Source organism: Erigeron canadensis, chromosome 4 (genome assembly GCF_010389155.1).
Source record: "Erigeron canadensis isolate Cc75 chromosome 4, C_canadensis_v1, whole genome shotgun sequence".
NCBI classification, from domain to species: domain Eukaryota; kingdom Viridiplantae; phylum Streptophyta; class Magnoliopsida; order Asterales; family Asteraceae; genus Erigeron; species Erigeron canadensis.
In genome coordinates this window covers 34,807,745-34,825,359 of record NC_057764.1, presented here as the reverse complement: position 1 = coordinate 34,825,359, position 17,615 = coordinate 34,807,745, and the positions used below count along the sequence as shown (strand labels likewise).

The window sequence follows — 17,615 nt, the reverse complement described above, 5'->3', positions numbered from 1 at the left end:
TGTTGATATTTGATTATATTTATGAAGTAGAGATCTACCCATATGATATCTACCAAAAAAAAATATCGAGAAGTAATTTTGTCAATAATTAATAAGAGTTTGTGGGATTTGAAAGATTTTTGCCAAAATAGATTATTTTTTATTTATACGGATATGAATAAATCTATGAATTATATTATATTATTGTTATTTTATAATGTTTAAATAGAGGTTATAAGATAAATATTGTATTAAAAAAAACATGGAAATGCCACATAGGTTATAATCTTATGTGGCAATTTTATAAAATAGGTTTGATTTTTACAGGCTCTACAATTGTTCGGATTCCTACTGTTATAATATATATATATATATATATATATATATTAAAGGTAATCAAAATGATAACATGTGTTAAATATGTGTTAAGTTCAAATCTTGAAGATGAACAAATGTTGTCTTCTTTTTGTCTAATAAAAAATAACAAAATAGATATCATATTTTAAATTTAAAAACGAAAGATGTAAATAACGGGCAAAATAAATTTAAAAAAAATTAAACCTTTTGTAGAATAAGTCATGATCAACCTACAATTGACAACAAAATAAATTAAAAAAGTTGAGAAATGACAATAACATAACAATTCAATAACATATAATTAATAAACATGAACAAAATACCAAAATTTAAATGAAAGTGATATAAAAAAAATGTATATTTCTTTTGTTGACAAACTATATGACCATGATTACTTTTAAAGCTAGAAAAGGGAGAAATGATAGAAAATGATTAATAAAAATTATTTGGGTTGTATATATAATAACTTCTTGTGAGAATCTTAAAGATAATATATATCTTTTAAATTTAAAAAGTTTAGTTTTGATAGTAAAAGATTTATGATAAATTTTAAATATAATTATTAATTTAATAAGCAAATAGGAAAAAAAAAATCTAGATTAAAAGGAGAGAACTAGATTGATTAAGAATGAGAGTTAGGCCTAAAAAGAGGGATTAGTTCTTTTTAGTTATATCATAGATATATTATGGAGATTTCTTTTGATATTACTTTTGTTTATGTAAAAGATGTTTCCTAATATGATATAACGTAGATATATAAGAAAAAGGAGAGTTTGACAATGTTTATAATTATAATTATATAAAATATAATTATCTATTTAATAAGATAATCAAAATATAAAAAAAATCTAAAAAATACAGAGAACATCTAGATTTATTAGAATGGAGTTTTAGACCTAAAAAAAAGTTTTAATGAATGCTAAATGTACTTTAGTTGTAATATAACTTACGCACAATTATGATATTTAAGTTATCATGTACAATATTACTATATTATTGCTATTTTAATACAATTTTATAAGCACAAGTATTTGTCTGTTATTCTATTTTTAAATCTATAATATTTGATAAAAAGAACCCAACAACTTGACTTTTAATTATTTGACTTAAAATCAACTCTTTAGCTACAGTAACTTTTTATCTTCTTTATTTTTTACCACATAGTATTTGACTTTGTTATTTTCAACACAAACTTTAAGCTTATAGTCTTTGGCATTTATTTATTTATCACATATAATTTTGAAACACAAACATCAACTTGATTAAGCTATATATAATCAAGTTATGTGGATTAACTCTGGGTTAATAGATAGTGGGTTGGTGTTGAGATTTCTCTTTTAAAACTTTTAATAGATCGATTATGATTGAAGATTTTCAACCAGTCAATTCACGAACCGATAAACCCAACTTACAACCCTAATTCGTATGTGGTTGAAGTCTATACCCATTACCTTCTCTTAATTTCATCATCAAACACCTAGTTTTGACATTCGGTGCAGCATTTATCTTATCTATATTTTAGACAAATCTCATGGAAAAGCTCTTATCAAGGATAATACAAATCACTCACATGTCAATCGTATATATCATACTTTTATCTTCTCAAAATCAAGTTGATGAAAACGCTATATTAAATTTTCCGAACACTTATTGTCACAAAGATAGAATTATCATCCTTTAAGCTCAATTCATTCGGAGGAAAATAATAATAATATATTACTTGATTAATTAGTTAAATATGAAATAAGTTGCTGGAATAAGGATTATTATGCCAATATCGGTAGGCCATTCATAGTGGGTGCTAATGTGGATGTGGTCAAAAGACTTTTTGCGTACACCAAATGTATGTCCCCTTTTCCAGCATTAGCATTTAGAATACTCAAATCCATTTCTATTTATACTCCTTTATTTATAAAAAGGAAAGGATATGTTGTTCTCACAAATCATTAAAATTATGAGGGGATTTTTGACATGTATAGAAAATCATTTAAGTGAGTTTGTGAGAGCAGCATCATCTAACAAAGATGATGTTAATATCATAAATTATTTCCCCTTATAAAAATTATCATACCCCCATTTTTAAATATAGTTACACAATAGTTACATATATAATTATTAAATTACCCTTAATAAATACCTACTATAGAAAGAGTTCTTATAAAATACCAAATTTGCCCTTAATAAATTAACTTACAATCTAAATCTTTATTTTAATAATTAACACTTTAAGTCTTATTTATAAAGAATTTCACTATCATAATTATATCAACCTACACCACTTGACACCGTCACCACCACCAATAATACCATCACCGACACCACTAGACCGTCTTCCCCACCACTGCCGCCGCATTGCGCGGGTACCATGCTCGTATATATTTACACTTTCAACTATTTTCATTATTTGTTCATAGAATCTAAGCACAAAATATTTTACTTTTGAGAAATGACATAATCTTGTTAATGAACCAAAATCACGGTTATATACTATCCACACATGACTGACTTTCGTTAACAGTTGATAGAGGAAGGTCAAAATGCATATGTGTACATAATGTGTGGAACTAGTTAATATAACGAAGTTGATACATATATACCCTATATATATATTGATATTGAAGTGCGAATATCTTTATAAGAATACATGTTGACTACAAATTTTATTAGACTAGTGGTTTATCCTATGATATATTTTTATTATATATATGACTTCATACAATGTACAAGTATTAAAATCACTTCGATAAGAGGATAATCATGCCTAACAAACCTGTCTTTTTTTTTTTTTTAATTAAAGATGATCAAGAATGCTTGATCCTTATTGTTGGCTATATATGAGTCTATGACATCCATCACACTCAACTTTTGAGCACAAACCATTTATAGTTGCAATTACCAAAAAATTTAAGCCCGACCACTGATAAACAAACTCACCCTTAGCCAAGAATTATTAATAATCGATATGGAAAACCAATTAACCAACATTGACGAAACAAGTGAATGACCAAAAACTGAATCGGGGTAAATAATCCAAATGGGTATTGAAATCGAAACCCTAGCCATGATTGTAATCGTAAAAAAATAGGAGCATATAAACTAAGTGCTACAGATAAACATTAAGACACGTATACATGTGATATGTCTATAATAGAAAATGCATTTTAAACAAATAAAGGAACAAAGATTATACAATAGTACATGTGCACATGTTCATCTTCACCTTCCGGCCTCTTAGGCCTCTCCTTATAGGAACTCACTTTTAACCCTCGTCTAGCACCATTTTAGACACACCAAGAACACTCCTCTTTATAACCCCCACTATTAACCCACTTCTAACACTATTCACTTATTATTTTAACGCTAAATATAACACTATAACACTAAATTGGGCCTCTCATCCCCTTCAAACCTTTCGTCTAAATCGGAAGAAAGGCACAGACGCAACTGCCTCTGCAACTGCTGCTACTAACATCTTCATGCCGGGGTGCATCGGACGCGAAGGAGACGTGAGGCGGCGGCCTATAAGCACAGGCCTTAGTAGATGTCAAACAATATTCATATTTAAATAATAGACAAAAGTTGGTCTTGGTACTGTACATGATTATGTCTCTCTTAAAAGTAAATCATATTGTGATTAGATTCTAAAACTTTAAGCATATATTTAAGTATGCCAAATTGTAATGCCGGAGAAAGGAACAACCATTTGTTGTATACAAAAAGCCTTGACCACACCCACACTAGCTTTCGACTGTCAATGGACATTTGATTAATAGCAAAGGCCAAAGATTTCTTTTAGGGGAAAGTTAAAAGTTATATTGTATAATAAATTAAAGAGTTGAACACATAAGATTTTTAAGTTATGGAGAATAAAGTAAACAGAAACTGGGGCTACCATATCGAATTATGTCTGCTTTTATTTAACAATCTGGTGGTTCCCTACGTTTAAGTTCCTTTTTTAAAAAAAAAAAATTGAACAATTTAGCAAGTTAATTTGATCACTTTTAGATATGATCCTCAAAGCTTTCATTATAATTTTAATGTAAGTTTGGTCGATGGAGAGGGCTAGAGTGCTAGACACTCATGTTATAGTAAAAAAGTTTTAACAATTAAGTTTTAAACCTATAAACGATATGAACGTTTATGAATCATTTTAGAATAATTTCATTTATGTTCACCTATTCAATAGATGAACGAACATTAAGAAACACCGTATCATGTCATTGATTTATTTTACTTTTTTAACTATGTAAATGTAGATATGATTTTTTAGTTTTCTAAAATCACTATTTTTGGGGAAGGGTATGGTCAATACTCAATAGTGATTTGTTTTAACCCAAAATTTGACCATCAATCAATATATGTAGTGTTTACTAGTAGGGTATCCAAATTGAAAACGTTGTTGCCGGTTGACCACCGACAAATTCGGTCATTTCCCTAAATTTGATGTGGCTTCTGGCCAGCTCACTGTTTTCCCCGTCCCCACGCGTGCTTCGTAAACTATAAAAAAATTAAAAATACCTCCGTCTAATTTGTTTCTTACATTTGTTTCTTAGGTGTAAGGGTGTAATGCCAATTATTGGCACTTTGACAAGTTTTGGTTTAAAATTTAGCCCATGGTGAGGTGCCATGTGTAATAGCCAAATGTTTGTCAATTCTAGCCGATCTTTGCCAAATATCATGGTATAGCTTGCTAAATAGCCGATGTTTGCCGATGCTCCCAATCATATGCTCCCAACACTCAATTTAAACACACCCAACGTTCATTAGCATCGGTCAAATCTAACCGATGTAACTTGCCGATACTAGCCGATTCACATGATATAGGCTTGACGACTACACCCTTACCCCTTAATATTTTCCTTTCTTGAAAATTATAAATCCTTTTAAAAATTAACTTAAAAATCCTCTTAAAACATTAAAATTATAATATGTAAATTTCATTAATTTTCTTTCTTAATCTTATCACTTAATTTTACCACTTGCCTTCATCTATTAATTAAAATAATTTTTAGCCAATTTAGTTCCTTTCTAGATATTACCATTAACTTACATAAAAAAATTTAAATGCTTTGCATTAAAAGTTTATAACTTAAAATTTATAATAATACAACTATTTTATTTATTTGCACATATACCATATTTTAAATATTATTGAGATCGATACCATATCAAAATCGGTATAAAATGGTCCGAATTTCATGTTTATCCTTAATTTTACTCCGTATAAGTTATACTTATCTGAACTACGTTTTATCCATGAGTTTTACTTTTTTATTCAATGTTTTGTTTTATTTATTTTTTCTTTCGTATATTGTTATTTGTCATACTTTTCTTATAAGTTTTCTTTGTTATTTTCTAATGTAGCCATATAGGTATTGCTTACATTTTAGAAAGTAGGTATTTTTTTATATTTTTTTTATACTACTCTAGGATTTGGAGATCACATTTCGTTTAGAGTAAAGAAAAATATATGTGACCATTCGTTATTTGTTTGTAATGCAAGTTACATGTATTGATATCCAAGCAAGATCTACATGAACTCCAAGTCGTGAATCGTGCTTTACTTAGTTTAATTAGGCAGTAGATTTGTTTTCCTCAGTTAAACCTTTAACTTTGTGCATATAAACTATAGTAATCCAAATGAAACCAAATCAATTAATAGTTTGTGTAGCTCAAAACTTTTACTCGGTTACTCTTTCACTAATCAATTTCAACTTTACTCACACAAACGTATTATGAATAATTACTCTTTCACTAATCAATCTCAACTTTACTCACACAAACGTATTATGAATAACTAGCATGATACCTGCGCGTTGCAGCAGATACAATTGACGGAAAATGCGTGCAAAAGAAAGAACGGGGAAGACGGTTAGTGGCTGCAATTAGGGTTTGTATGTGAATAACTGCAATGTGGGTTTGTATGGATGGTTCAATATTTGTGAGAAGGGTATTTTGGATATTTTTCCCTGTGTAACTTTCAACATAAGGTTTATTCAGTTTATTATGTAATATATATATAGATTTGTTTTGACTTAATGTAATTTTTATTATTAATTTTATTAGTCAAATGTTTTTCCTAATGATTAGAAAACATTTTTGACAATTTAATATTAATGACGTTGTGACTACTGTATAAAACTTGAATCAAAGTGAAAGGCTGGAAGAAAAATAAGTTAGTGTGAAAAGTAATGTAACTGTTTAAAATTGAAAACTGACGTGAAACGCCATAAATGATTTTATCATTTCGTACTAGTTGAAAAGCCAATCAATATTGATTAACTAAAAACGTTCTCTTTTGGTTGTTTCACCACCTCAAATTATAAGTTAGGCGAAACTCATCAAGTAAGTAACATATTAATACATCATCGATTCTAATATCATCCAAGATAAATGGGAGTAGATTAGAATGTTGTAAAAAAGTAGTAATGATATATTTCATCATTTAGGTGGCTTAACAACACGTATATAGATGTTAACACATAATATTACTTATCATCTTCTTTAATTTTAACTTTTGATTCTATACATATCAACATAGTTGTCGACTCGTAAATCTCGACTCGAATTGAAATATGATTTTTCGACTCGTGACCCGAAACATAACTCGAATCGTAAGAGTCAAGATATTTGATAATATGGTATCTTTATAAGGGAAAATTTCATATATGCCACTACTAAACTTCTAAATATCATAATTATCCAATTAAATTTTGAAATATCAAAAATGTCATTATTAAGATATAAAAATATCATATTTACCCAAATAACTAAATTTTATCAATATATAACATTAAAATCATTTAAGTTATTAAAAATACATTTCTAATTTACAATTATACATTTTTTTATTTAGTGTCCATGAAACTAAAATCCCTAATTACATAACACATATCTTTACTTTACGTCTCAAATTTTTAGCGTTTTTCTTTCCGCAATATCAATCACATAGTTGGATGAACATTTATATTTTGTGCACTATTGATCATAATCACTACTTTTCTTATTATCTAAAAAGTCATTTTTATCTGATAAGTTATATATATTTCTTCTTAAATGGTTATTTAAAATGATTCCCAAATTCATATCATACTATAATAGATAATATTCATTTAGTTTATTTTTGATCATTCTTCCTTTCTAGGAAATTAATTTATTTTTTTTTTTTGTATTTATAGATCGTCTTTTTTTGTATTTCATTTTGTTCTGAATTTGTTTTTGTTTTTTTTTGCTTGTAGCAAAGATTTAAGGAACCTGGTCTTTCTAGTATGTATAGTGTATAATTTACTAAGTTACAGTTATAAGTTTGATATCTAATCTATTTTAAACGTCTACTTGATATATTACACCATGAAAATTGTTGATAATGGTGTTGCTGTAAACTCTTTTGTATAATGTAACTAGAAATTTAATAAGAGGGTATAAGTGTAAAATTGGAATGTATTTTGAATAATTTAAGTGATTTTAATGATTTTAATGTTATATATTGATTAAATTTAATTATTTGGGTAAATATGATATTTTTATATCTTAATAATGACAATTTTGATATTTCAAAATTTAATTGGATAAATATGATATTTAGAAGCTTAGTAATGACATATATGAAATTTTCCCTTTTAATTATATGCAAGTATTTACTGTAAACATATTGTAATGTATTAAGCTAAAAATAGAAAATACTATTATAATTAAATCAAATTTAAAAGCATATAATAGACTTATGTTTAAAAAAAATTAAAAATTAAAAAATTATTTTGTGACTCGTGACTTGGAACGACTCGCACCATAAAACATGAGTCATGTTACGAGTCTAGAGTAAAGCGAGTCATCTCATCGAGTCGCTTTATTTTTCCTTTGTTTTGACTCGACTCGTACGAGTTTGAAAGCCATGTATATCAATACTAAACTTTTGAATGTATTATAAACGAATCAAATTAGTCATAATTTATGAGTGTTCATTCAAGACGAATCGACGAGGTTTGTTGCCCACTCATATTTGTACCTACCTCATATTATCTTACATCTTAGCCTAAGATCCAAAAATAACATAAAAGGAAAGAAAATGGACCAATAATGCAAAGAGGAAAATCTGAAACATTCAAACACATATTTTTATTTATTGTATTTATTTAATGAAAAGAGAATTCAAACACACATATATATATCCAGCAAGCAAAAGGCAAAGAGGGTCCTACACAGACTAGCACCTTTGACCAAACCCCACCACCATTCAATACACACCACACACACACGTGTGTTACATGATCAGATAAAAAAGGGCCACAACACACCTTCTTCACCCAAAACAAAACCACACTCCATTTCTTTCATAACAGAATTCCCCTTCCATTCCCATATATATACACACACATACAGTCGTATTATAAACATTCTGAAAGAAGAAAAAAAACCTATAGATATAGATATAATTCAATATGACTGGAACCTTACAACCATTAGATATCACCACAATTCAAATTCCATACCATTTCCGCTGCCCAATTTCACTCGAACTCATGACCGATCCAGTCACCGTCGCCACCGGTCAAACTTACGACCGCTCAAGCATTGACTCATGGATTGCCACCGGAAACACTACGTGTCCTGTCACGCGCCTTCCTCTCACCGATTTCACTCTCATCCCTAACCACACGCTCCGACGTCTCATCCAAACCTGGTGCGTGGCTAACCGTTCCTACGGCGTACAACGTATTCCCACGCCCAAACAACCGGCTGATCCGGTCACCGTTCAGTCGTTGCTTAAAACGGCGTCGTCGGCGAGTATGTCACGGCACGTGAGATTATCCGCAGTTCGTCGGTTACGCCAATTGGCGCGTGACTCGGATAAAAACCGGTTAGTTATTTCCACGCTTAAAGCGTGTGAGATTTTAATCGAACTTTTGTTTTCAGAAAATAACTGTAACTCGTGTGAATTGACTCACGAGTTGCTCTCTGTTCTATCTTCTTTATCTTTTACCGAAAGCGATTGTGCTCTTATATCTTCAAAACCGGAAAGAATTACTTTTCTAATTTCATTATTATCAAGTTCAAATTCATCAATTGAGGTTAGAGTCAACACCATCGCGTTGTTAGAAACCGTCGTCACCGGAACTGTATCGTCGGAGCTCCGAGAGATTATCACAAAACACGACTCAATATACGACGGAATTATCGGAATTCTAGACTATCCATTGCCGTATCCACGTGCTTTAAAAGTAGGAATCAAAGCTCTACTAGCATTCTGTATGATCAAAAATAACCGCCACAAAGCAGTGGAAGCCGGAGCGGTCGAAGCATTGATCGACCGGTTGCCGGATTTCGAGAAATGCGACGCGGAACGAGCGTTAGTGACGGTTGAGCTGCTGTGTAGGATTCCGGAAGGCTGTGAGGCGTTTGCGTCGCACGCTCTGACGGTGCCGTTGTTAGTGAAGTTGATATTGAAAATTTCGGATAGAGCGACGGAGTATGCTGCCGGCGCGTTGCTTTCGATTTGTTCCGGCAATGAACGGTTGCAGAAAGAGGCGGTGGATGCCGGAGTATTGAAACAGTTGTTGTTGTTGGTGCAGAGTGATTGTACGGAAAGAGCTAAACGGAAAGCTCAGATGTTGTTGAAATTGTTACGGAATTCGTGGCCGGGATATTCTGTTATGGATTCCGGTGATTTTGCTTGCAGCGACGTCGTTCCATTTTGAGTTTTTTTTTTAAATAAATAGAAAGAAATACGAGTAGAATGTTATGGTTTCTAGAAGGTGGGTAGTGGGGTATATAGCTGAGTCAGTTGGGTTACGTTGTATATGTAAGAATTTTTGTTAGTGGAATACTTTACTTTTTATTTTTAATTGTAAATGCAAATGAATATGAGTCGACTAGGAGGATAAATATTTTACAATTACAGTTTTCCCTCTTTTAAATCATATATATTTAGATCAGATACTTAAACGCATCTGCCACTACCAACGGTCGCTGCCGCCGTCATCATCCGTCGATACCACGACATCACTGTCATTGTCGTTGTTGCCGTATTACGCGGGTAACATACTCGTATTAATAACGTGTTGTATTTTTTCATATTAAATAGATTGACCGTTTCGTTTCAAACTAAAATAGACACGATTTAGTTACTGTATATTCTATAAGATAAAAGTTGCGGTGTACTTTAGGTTTTACCCAACTCAAATCTTATTATATACTCGTATATGATTCTTTCTATGAAAAATAGAGATGATCGGGTTGTTTAGTAGTCCGTCATTACTTCTAATTTGCCTTTCTAAAAGTAAATCAAAATGAAACTATAAAAAGTGAATAATAGTATTACATTAAAATAATGTTCAAAAAAAAAAAAAATAGTATTACATTAAAATAATTACTTTTCATTTTAATTTACAAGATGCTTGCTGACAAAGAAAATTATAACTTAACGGTATTTATTAACGTCATAAAATAAGAAATGAGTTAGATGTTATTTGAGTGAGTTTTGTTACATAAAAGATCAAGGGATGATCAAACATACGTGTTAAAAATGTGTCCATAGAGAAGTGTGTGGTTTCGTTATAAAGTCTACTTTCTGTGGGTGTATTCCATCCTATTCTATTTTCGATAATGATTTTATTTCACTTAGGGTATGTTCTTGAGTTTTGTTTTAAAAGGAAAGGAAAAAATTGTAAAGTATTTTAAAAATATTTGGGTTCTTGAGTTTTATTTGAGAGAAGAAGAGAAAAGAAGGGAAAAGATTTGAAAGGAGAATTCTATAGAATTTGTTATAGATATTTTCCTCCCATTTTTGGGATGATTTGAAAGGAAAAAAACTCCACTCTGTTTCTTTCATTCATCTCTCTTCTCTTTTTTTCTCTTTCTTTATATATAAACTCGAGAACACAGGCTCAAGGTCATTGGCATGATGTTGAGTATCTATTCTTATCCGTACACAAGAGCCAAATTTTCTATCAAAAAAGTGAGAGCAATTCTATTCACCAAACAATGTCCGTTGGTTGAGTAGTTAGCTGCTAGTCGATCTGTTGGTTTTTTTAGTTATATATACTTATTTGTTTTGTTTTATTGTTTTTGATTTGTATAAAATTTATAGTAGCATCATATATTGAGAGCCAAATTAAAGATGAATATAACGATTATTGTTATCAAATAAGTGTTATTTTCGTCAATATAACTATTTTTTCCAACGAGTTACCTTTTTAGTGTAGAAAATAGATCTTTTCTTTTTGTTTTGCGTACTTTTGTTACTTTTAATTTAAATTTTTTTTTTTTGTTTGTTTCTTTTATTTTGTTGTTATAGGGATATGTTGATCTGATATATAATATAGGGAACTGAGTATAGGGTTGTCTCCCATCTAAGCTTAAATTAGATGGGGAACCCCTCACATTTGATTTTTATAATCATGAAAATCATGGGTGCCATCACTTTAATACACTTAAATATATTTTATATTAATTAATATTAATTTGAATCTAAATTCGACTATGTTTTGTATGATTGATGTTAGGGGTGAGCAAAAACCGAACCGAAAAATCAAAAACCGAAACAACCCGACAAAATCGAACCACCAAAACTGAAAACCGAAGAAAACAGATTGATATGGTTTTCTTTTCCTAAAAACCGAACGGATAGGTTTAGGTTTCGATTTCGGTTTCATATGTAAAAAAACCCGATCAAAAACTGAACCGAACCGAACCAATCAAATATATTTTAATTTTTTTATAGTTATATTATATTGCATTTTAATTTATAACATATAATTGGTAAATATGTTAATATATTTAAATTTTTTGCCTTTTTAATGTAAAAATCAATTTAAGTTTTATGTTTTAGTAAAAACGTATAACAAAATCAATTTGTTTTATAAATATGTTAATTAACAAGTGGTCAAATTCTTTGAATAGTGCATCTATGGTGTAAGTTGACACAAAGTTCCACTCAGAATCCAATGGTTTCATTGGTCGGGATATGCAATTATGCAAAGGAAGATTCCACTGGACTTAGTTTTTTGTCTATATATCAAGATCATATATCTTTTAAAGTTAAAAAGTTCCATTCAGAATCCAATTAATTCAATTCCTTTGAAGTTGATATTGCATGTTTTGTCTTCGTAAATTCGGGTGAACAAGTGAAACTTTCATTTCCCAAATATCTTTTTAAGTTATATATATATATACTGACATAGTGCATAACTAATTATCATTATTTAAGTGTTTAATAATACATTGATCTGTCAAATCAAAAAAATCTCGTTTTTTGTTGGATGCATCATATTGATGAATATGCATCCAAGATGGATGCACAAAAAAAACGTGATTTTTTCGATTTTGACGGATCAATGTGTTGTTAAAATACTTAAATAATGATAATTAGTTAAACACTATGTTAGTTTTATGGATTTTTAATGCATCAAAATGATGTTTTTAAGTGTTCTCGCCATTCTTAGTTTAAAAGTGTTCTTACCGGAGTGTTACCATATATATATATATATATATATAATTTTATGAGTTTTTGTTGATAACAACATTACGAGTTGTCAAAAGTATGTCAGAAAGCTATAACTTTTTGCATACTAATGATAGGTTTTAAGTCTGTCATTAAAAAGAAATCATATGAAAGTAGGTTGGGTATGGCCGTATGAGAATGAAGGCATGAAAGTTATATTCATGATACTATATACTTGGTCAATTCGGCTTGCAAAAATACCACTCAATTGCCAACAATATGTCCATTTGGTCCCATATGTCACTTCTAGTATCAAGATGATTCCATTGGGTTTAGAGATTTCTAAATAGAGCTGTAAATGAATTAAATTTTTGACGAAATATTAGTGTAATTAGTAAACAACTTTTTGGACTTTTATACGAATGAATACGGAGAGAAAAAGGTCTGCTCATTTGATAATATGAACATAAATATAATTGAAGAACATACTTCTCGTTTTTTCCATTTTGTAGATGGGGATTCAGCTTGTGCATCGTTTTGAGTATGGTAAATTATGAGATCGTCATCTATTATGCATTTTCTTATGATAAATATTAAGGTAATTTGCATTATTTAAGTTTTTTATATAAAACTTTGTTGAACTTGTAATTTTTTGGTTGTTCTCTTATCTTATTAACCATTTCGTGTCAACCAATCTTATCTACAAGGCTACAACATGATAAAATATAAATCTTGTAAAAACTGTTACTTTCTCATAGCTAATCCAATAAAGGAGATGTATATATAAAATTTTTTTTACGAGATTAATTACTTCCTCTTATTCAAAGTTAACTAAAATGAAAAAAAAAGTTGAAAAGTAAATCAAAAAAGAGAGGTTAAATCAAAGTGAGGGAGTTTTTGTTTTCATTTCACAAAACTTATGAGATTTTGTTTTCTGTTCACTTATCATAAGATATGATATGCCAATAAGGTATAACTTCAGAATCACAAGAGCTAATTTGATCCATGAACCTATCAATCAATCTTTATCTTATCATTCATTGTATTCAAATTTTGTAACTTGATTGTGATATAATCAATTACGACATGTATCTAACTTGGTCATTAACAAACATGTGTATTGTTTTTCATTTGAAGTTTTCTTTTCGAAAAAACTTATATAAGTAGTTATAAAGTGAAAGCTGGTGTAATAAAATTAGGAAAAGAAGAGTGTAGATGATGTTGAATGACATGGAATATTAACCACCTTTGACCAAGAGATTGTCCAAAATTGATGGTAGTGTAAAGTGATAAAGAAGCCAAACCAAGCATGCCCATGACAAAAGATTGAAAGCTATATGTATTCTGGAAATGTGTTTGTGTTGGGGAATAATAATGTGGCCACAAAGAATTTTCCATAACACCCATTGTCCCCACTACTTAAAGCCCATCAGATCACATGGGCTTTGTTTGTCTTACAGATTGTTATTATGCCACTTTATATATATATAGTCAAATTGGTTGAAATTCAATTTGACCATAAATTTAATTGATTGTTTTGTTAGTTGAAACTCTTTCGGTTATAACCTCGTTGTCACATATTGTCATGAAATTTTCTCATATGTTAATTATCATATGCTTAAACTTTAAATATGAGTATGTCATACATATAAAAATATTAGTAAAAGGTAAGCCCAAGACTTCTTGTTATTATTGTTGGTGAAAATTTTTTATTCTACAACTATAGTGTTCCCTAGCTTTTTTTAACAACTTTTATGCCATGTGTCATATTAGTCAAAATGAGTCAAACATCAACTGGATATTTTTGTATGCAAACTAATTACCATCAAGATCTCGCTGCCACAGGTTATTATGGTCCATTCGAAAACTTCCTCTTCGATGAACTGAAAGCATGATGCTATTTAAATAGCTAATAAACAGTTTCGCAAAGATTTTTTTAAGATAAAAAACTCTAGTGATACACGTAGCAATCATCCAAAAAGAACCATGGACACAATCACTAGCTAGGATGAAAGATTAGAGCAACGCATGGAATAACACTTGAACCAACTTCGGACAATTCAAAAACAGCGGGTGGACTTCAAATAGGTATACCGCAAAATTCCCTTTTTATGCACTAAAAATAGACTTTGACCACTCTCAACCATCCCACTTATATTCGCTAGTATGAAGAGTTTTAGATAAGTTACATTTTGGCTTTTCCGTTGTTATAATCTTCAATTTCCAAGAGTTTTTCTATTTAAAATATTGTTTGCATTCGAGACCGATACTTCTGATTTGATTTTTTTCTTCACGGCAGTGAATCAACAACGATATATCTCTTATGGATTTTGGGGCCTTTTAAGTCCTAATCCCAAGCTTCTTTGTGTTGGCTTCTTCCGGGATCCGAGCCTCCTATGGTATCTTTGTTAATTTTATCATATCTATAATATAACTAAAATAGGGGTCGGGGATACACTTGGTACCCCTAATCCATCTCCTTGAGTCTAATTCTTCCTCCTTATTAATCTTCTAATTTTTTAAATATTAATATAAATTAATTTACACTTTTTGGTTTTCCATCACCAAATTACACTTTAACCCCAATCTAAAACAATTAATTTACACTTTTTAGTTTCCCATCACCAATTTACACTTTAACCCAATTTAAAATAATTAACTTACATTTTTTCATTTTCATCACCAATTTACACTTTAACCTAATTTATATTTAATTATAGTTTTATATATATAGTTTACACTTTTAGAATATAAAAACTGTAAATTTTTTATTTAACTAAAGTTGAAAAAAAAGGGGTAAACTGAAATCAATATTTATATGGTGTTAATTTTCGTATGTTTCTTCGTTGGGCGGATAATTTTTGGAGTATTTTGACCGACGGAGTGACTATTCAGCTAGCAAATTTTCAAGTTGATTTCGGTATATCTATTTAATAAATTTGAAATCCAATTTTTTAGCTTTAATTAATATATTTTGAGACTACCCGTCCATTGGACAGGCCTGACCACTAATAGGTTAATATATAAGAAATAGTGACAATATAGAGGGCATAATAAGAACGTACACCATAAACACTTTATTGACAGAGAAGTTGTGACAAGTGATAGTTTTGTTCGACACAAAAAGCCTTACATCTATACATATCGAATCGTTTCCTACAGCGTGTAGTTATGTCGATTTTCTTATGAACCGGTTCAGTGGCGACTTTTCATATACGAGTACAACACAAGGCTTTATTTATATTAAACAATAGGTTTGTCGGCCTAAGGCCCAAACCGAATAGCCTTTATACTAATGACCCAATAACACTAAAATAATCTATCCTGACCCACTAAAAAATATACGACTTTGTTTTTGACATTAAGTTTTCCAAGTTCCAACAGTGTAATCATAATTTAATGCAACTAAACTTTTCATATAATGCCTTTCGAAATGATAAAGATATTAAAGTGATGTTAATTTAAGATTAAATGAAAAACAAGCAAAAATCCCTCGAATTTATGTTTATGATATAAAATGAGAAAAGAACATGATATATAGTTGTAAGAAAGCAATAAAGCACACAAAACCAAAACATATATTCCAAAACAAAAAAGTCGTCTCAGAACTCAACAAAAAAAAAAAAAAAAAAGTGAGTAAGAAAGATAGCATTAAACTGTTGAAGCACCATGGAACACTTGATCACATCTTCATAATCTAGCTTTGAATATTTTACACATCAAGGCAAAATTTAATCTGAGCCACAGCCTTCTTATACAGCTTCTCATAAGGAAATCCTTCAGTGAACTCAGGAGGAACATATCCCTAAATTATCCACATACATAGAGAGTGCAAAAACTTGAGTTAATTATTAACATCAAACAAAACTTGAAATATTACTTAATTTGTCTTAATTAAGTCATTAGAAGAAGAAAAAAAACTATCCTCACAATTCATAACAGAAAGTAATTAAGTAATACTCCAACATTAAAAAAAAAAAAAAAAATCAACTTAAACAGAATTACTTACGCGAACGTGAATCATATACATGGTCTTAGCATGATGAGTTGAAAAGATCTCAGCAGACACAACGTCGAGATTGTGATTCTTCAATATAAGGCAGATGGTAGTGAAGAGGCCATGCCTTTTCAAGGAACAAATGCTGATAACCGCGGAAATGCCACACATACTTAAGGTAACGTTAGATGACGTCCATGTTTTGAAAGTATTACTTAAAGCACTTGTGCCAGCTGATGAGATTGTGTTTGAGTTGTTCATAGACGACAACAATCCAGGTGGCTCCTTGTTGGTGGCTGGACTACTAATTAGAGATGACTGGTCAATAAGGGGTTCCACAGTACTAGATTTGGTGAATAAACCAAGACGCGTCTCTACCTTTTGTTTTTCAAGACTTTGGAGTGTTTGCTTCAATGATTCTATGGAGCTCATAGTCTCTTCTATTACCCTGAATTTGGGAGCCTGGGTGTATATATATATACACAACATAACTAATTAGCTAGATAACCTCAAATGTATATTATGTTTACATAGATCTTTTAATTTCAATATTTTTATCAACAATGTTTTCATTTATCAATATGTGATTAGTCTACTTGGTATAGTGTAAAGTCCAAATTCTATTCTTGGCATGGAATACTTTAGGATTATTAGTTTATTTTTTATATGTTTAAAATAATTACTAAAATCCTAGTTTATTTTTATATTTTTGAAATAATTACTAAAATCCTACTGTATATATATAATAACTGATTAAAGTTTCTATATTTTTAATTTCAAACATTCTTGGATATATATTTGTAATGAAGGTTATTTTATTTAGAATCAAGACTAAAACTTAAA

General features: G+C 29.9%; 2 protein-coding genes across 2 annotated transcripts; one reads left to right on the top strand and one right to left on the bottom strand.

Moving 5' to 3' along the window:
* Window positions 1-8,656: 8,656 nt before the first annotated feature.
* LOC122597809 (U-box domain-containing protein 26-like) lies at window positions 8,657-10,178 on the top strand. Its single transcript, XM_043770384.1, has one exon. It carries the CDS (start codon window positions 8,775-8,777, stop codon window positions 10,029-10,031), a length of 1,257 nt encoding a protein of 418 aa, XP_043626319.1. The 5' UTR covers window positions 8,657-8,774; the 3' UTR covers window positions 10,032-10,178.
* A 6,086-nt stretch (window positions 10,179-16,264) lies between these two features.
* Window positions 16,265-17,262, bottom strand: LOC122598178 (transcription factor bHLH95-like). Its single transcript, XM_043770777.1, has 2 exons — window positions 16,785-17,262; window positions 16,265-16,580 (listed from the first exon to the last, which is right to left on the bottom strand). Exons 1-2 carry the CDS (start codon window positions 17,259-17,261, stop codon window positions 16,488-16,490), a joined length of 570 nt encoding a protein of 189 aa, XP_043626712.1. The 5' UTR covers window position 17,262; the 3' UTR covers window positions 16,265-16,487.
* Between the last annotated feature and the right edge of the window lie 353 nt (window positions 17,263-17,615).

Excerpts from the sequence above, each read along its gene's own strand:
- LOC122597809 (XM_043770384.1), top strand. The coding sequence starts at position 8,775 with ATGACTGGAACCTTACAACCATTAGATATCACCACAATTCAAATTCCA.
- LOC122598178 (XM_043770777.1), bottom strand. The coding sequence starts at position 17,261 with ATGTTGTGTATATATATATACACCCAGGCTCCCAAATTCAGGGTAATA. Across the intron at positions 16,581-16,784 it reads TGTATATGATTCACGTTCGC|GGATATGTTCCTCCTGAGTT; the intron begins GTAAGTAATTCT and ends TGGATAATTTAG.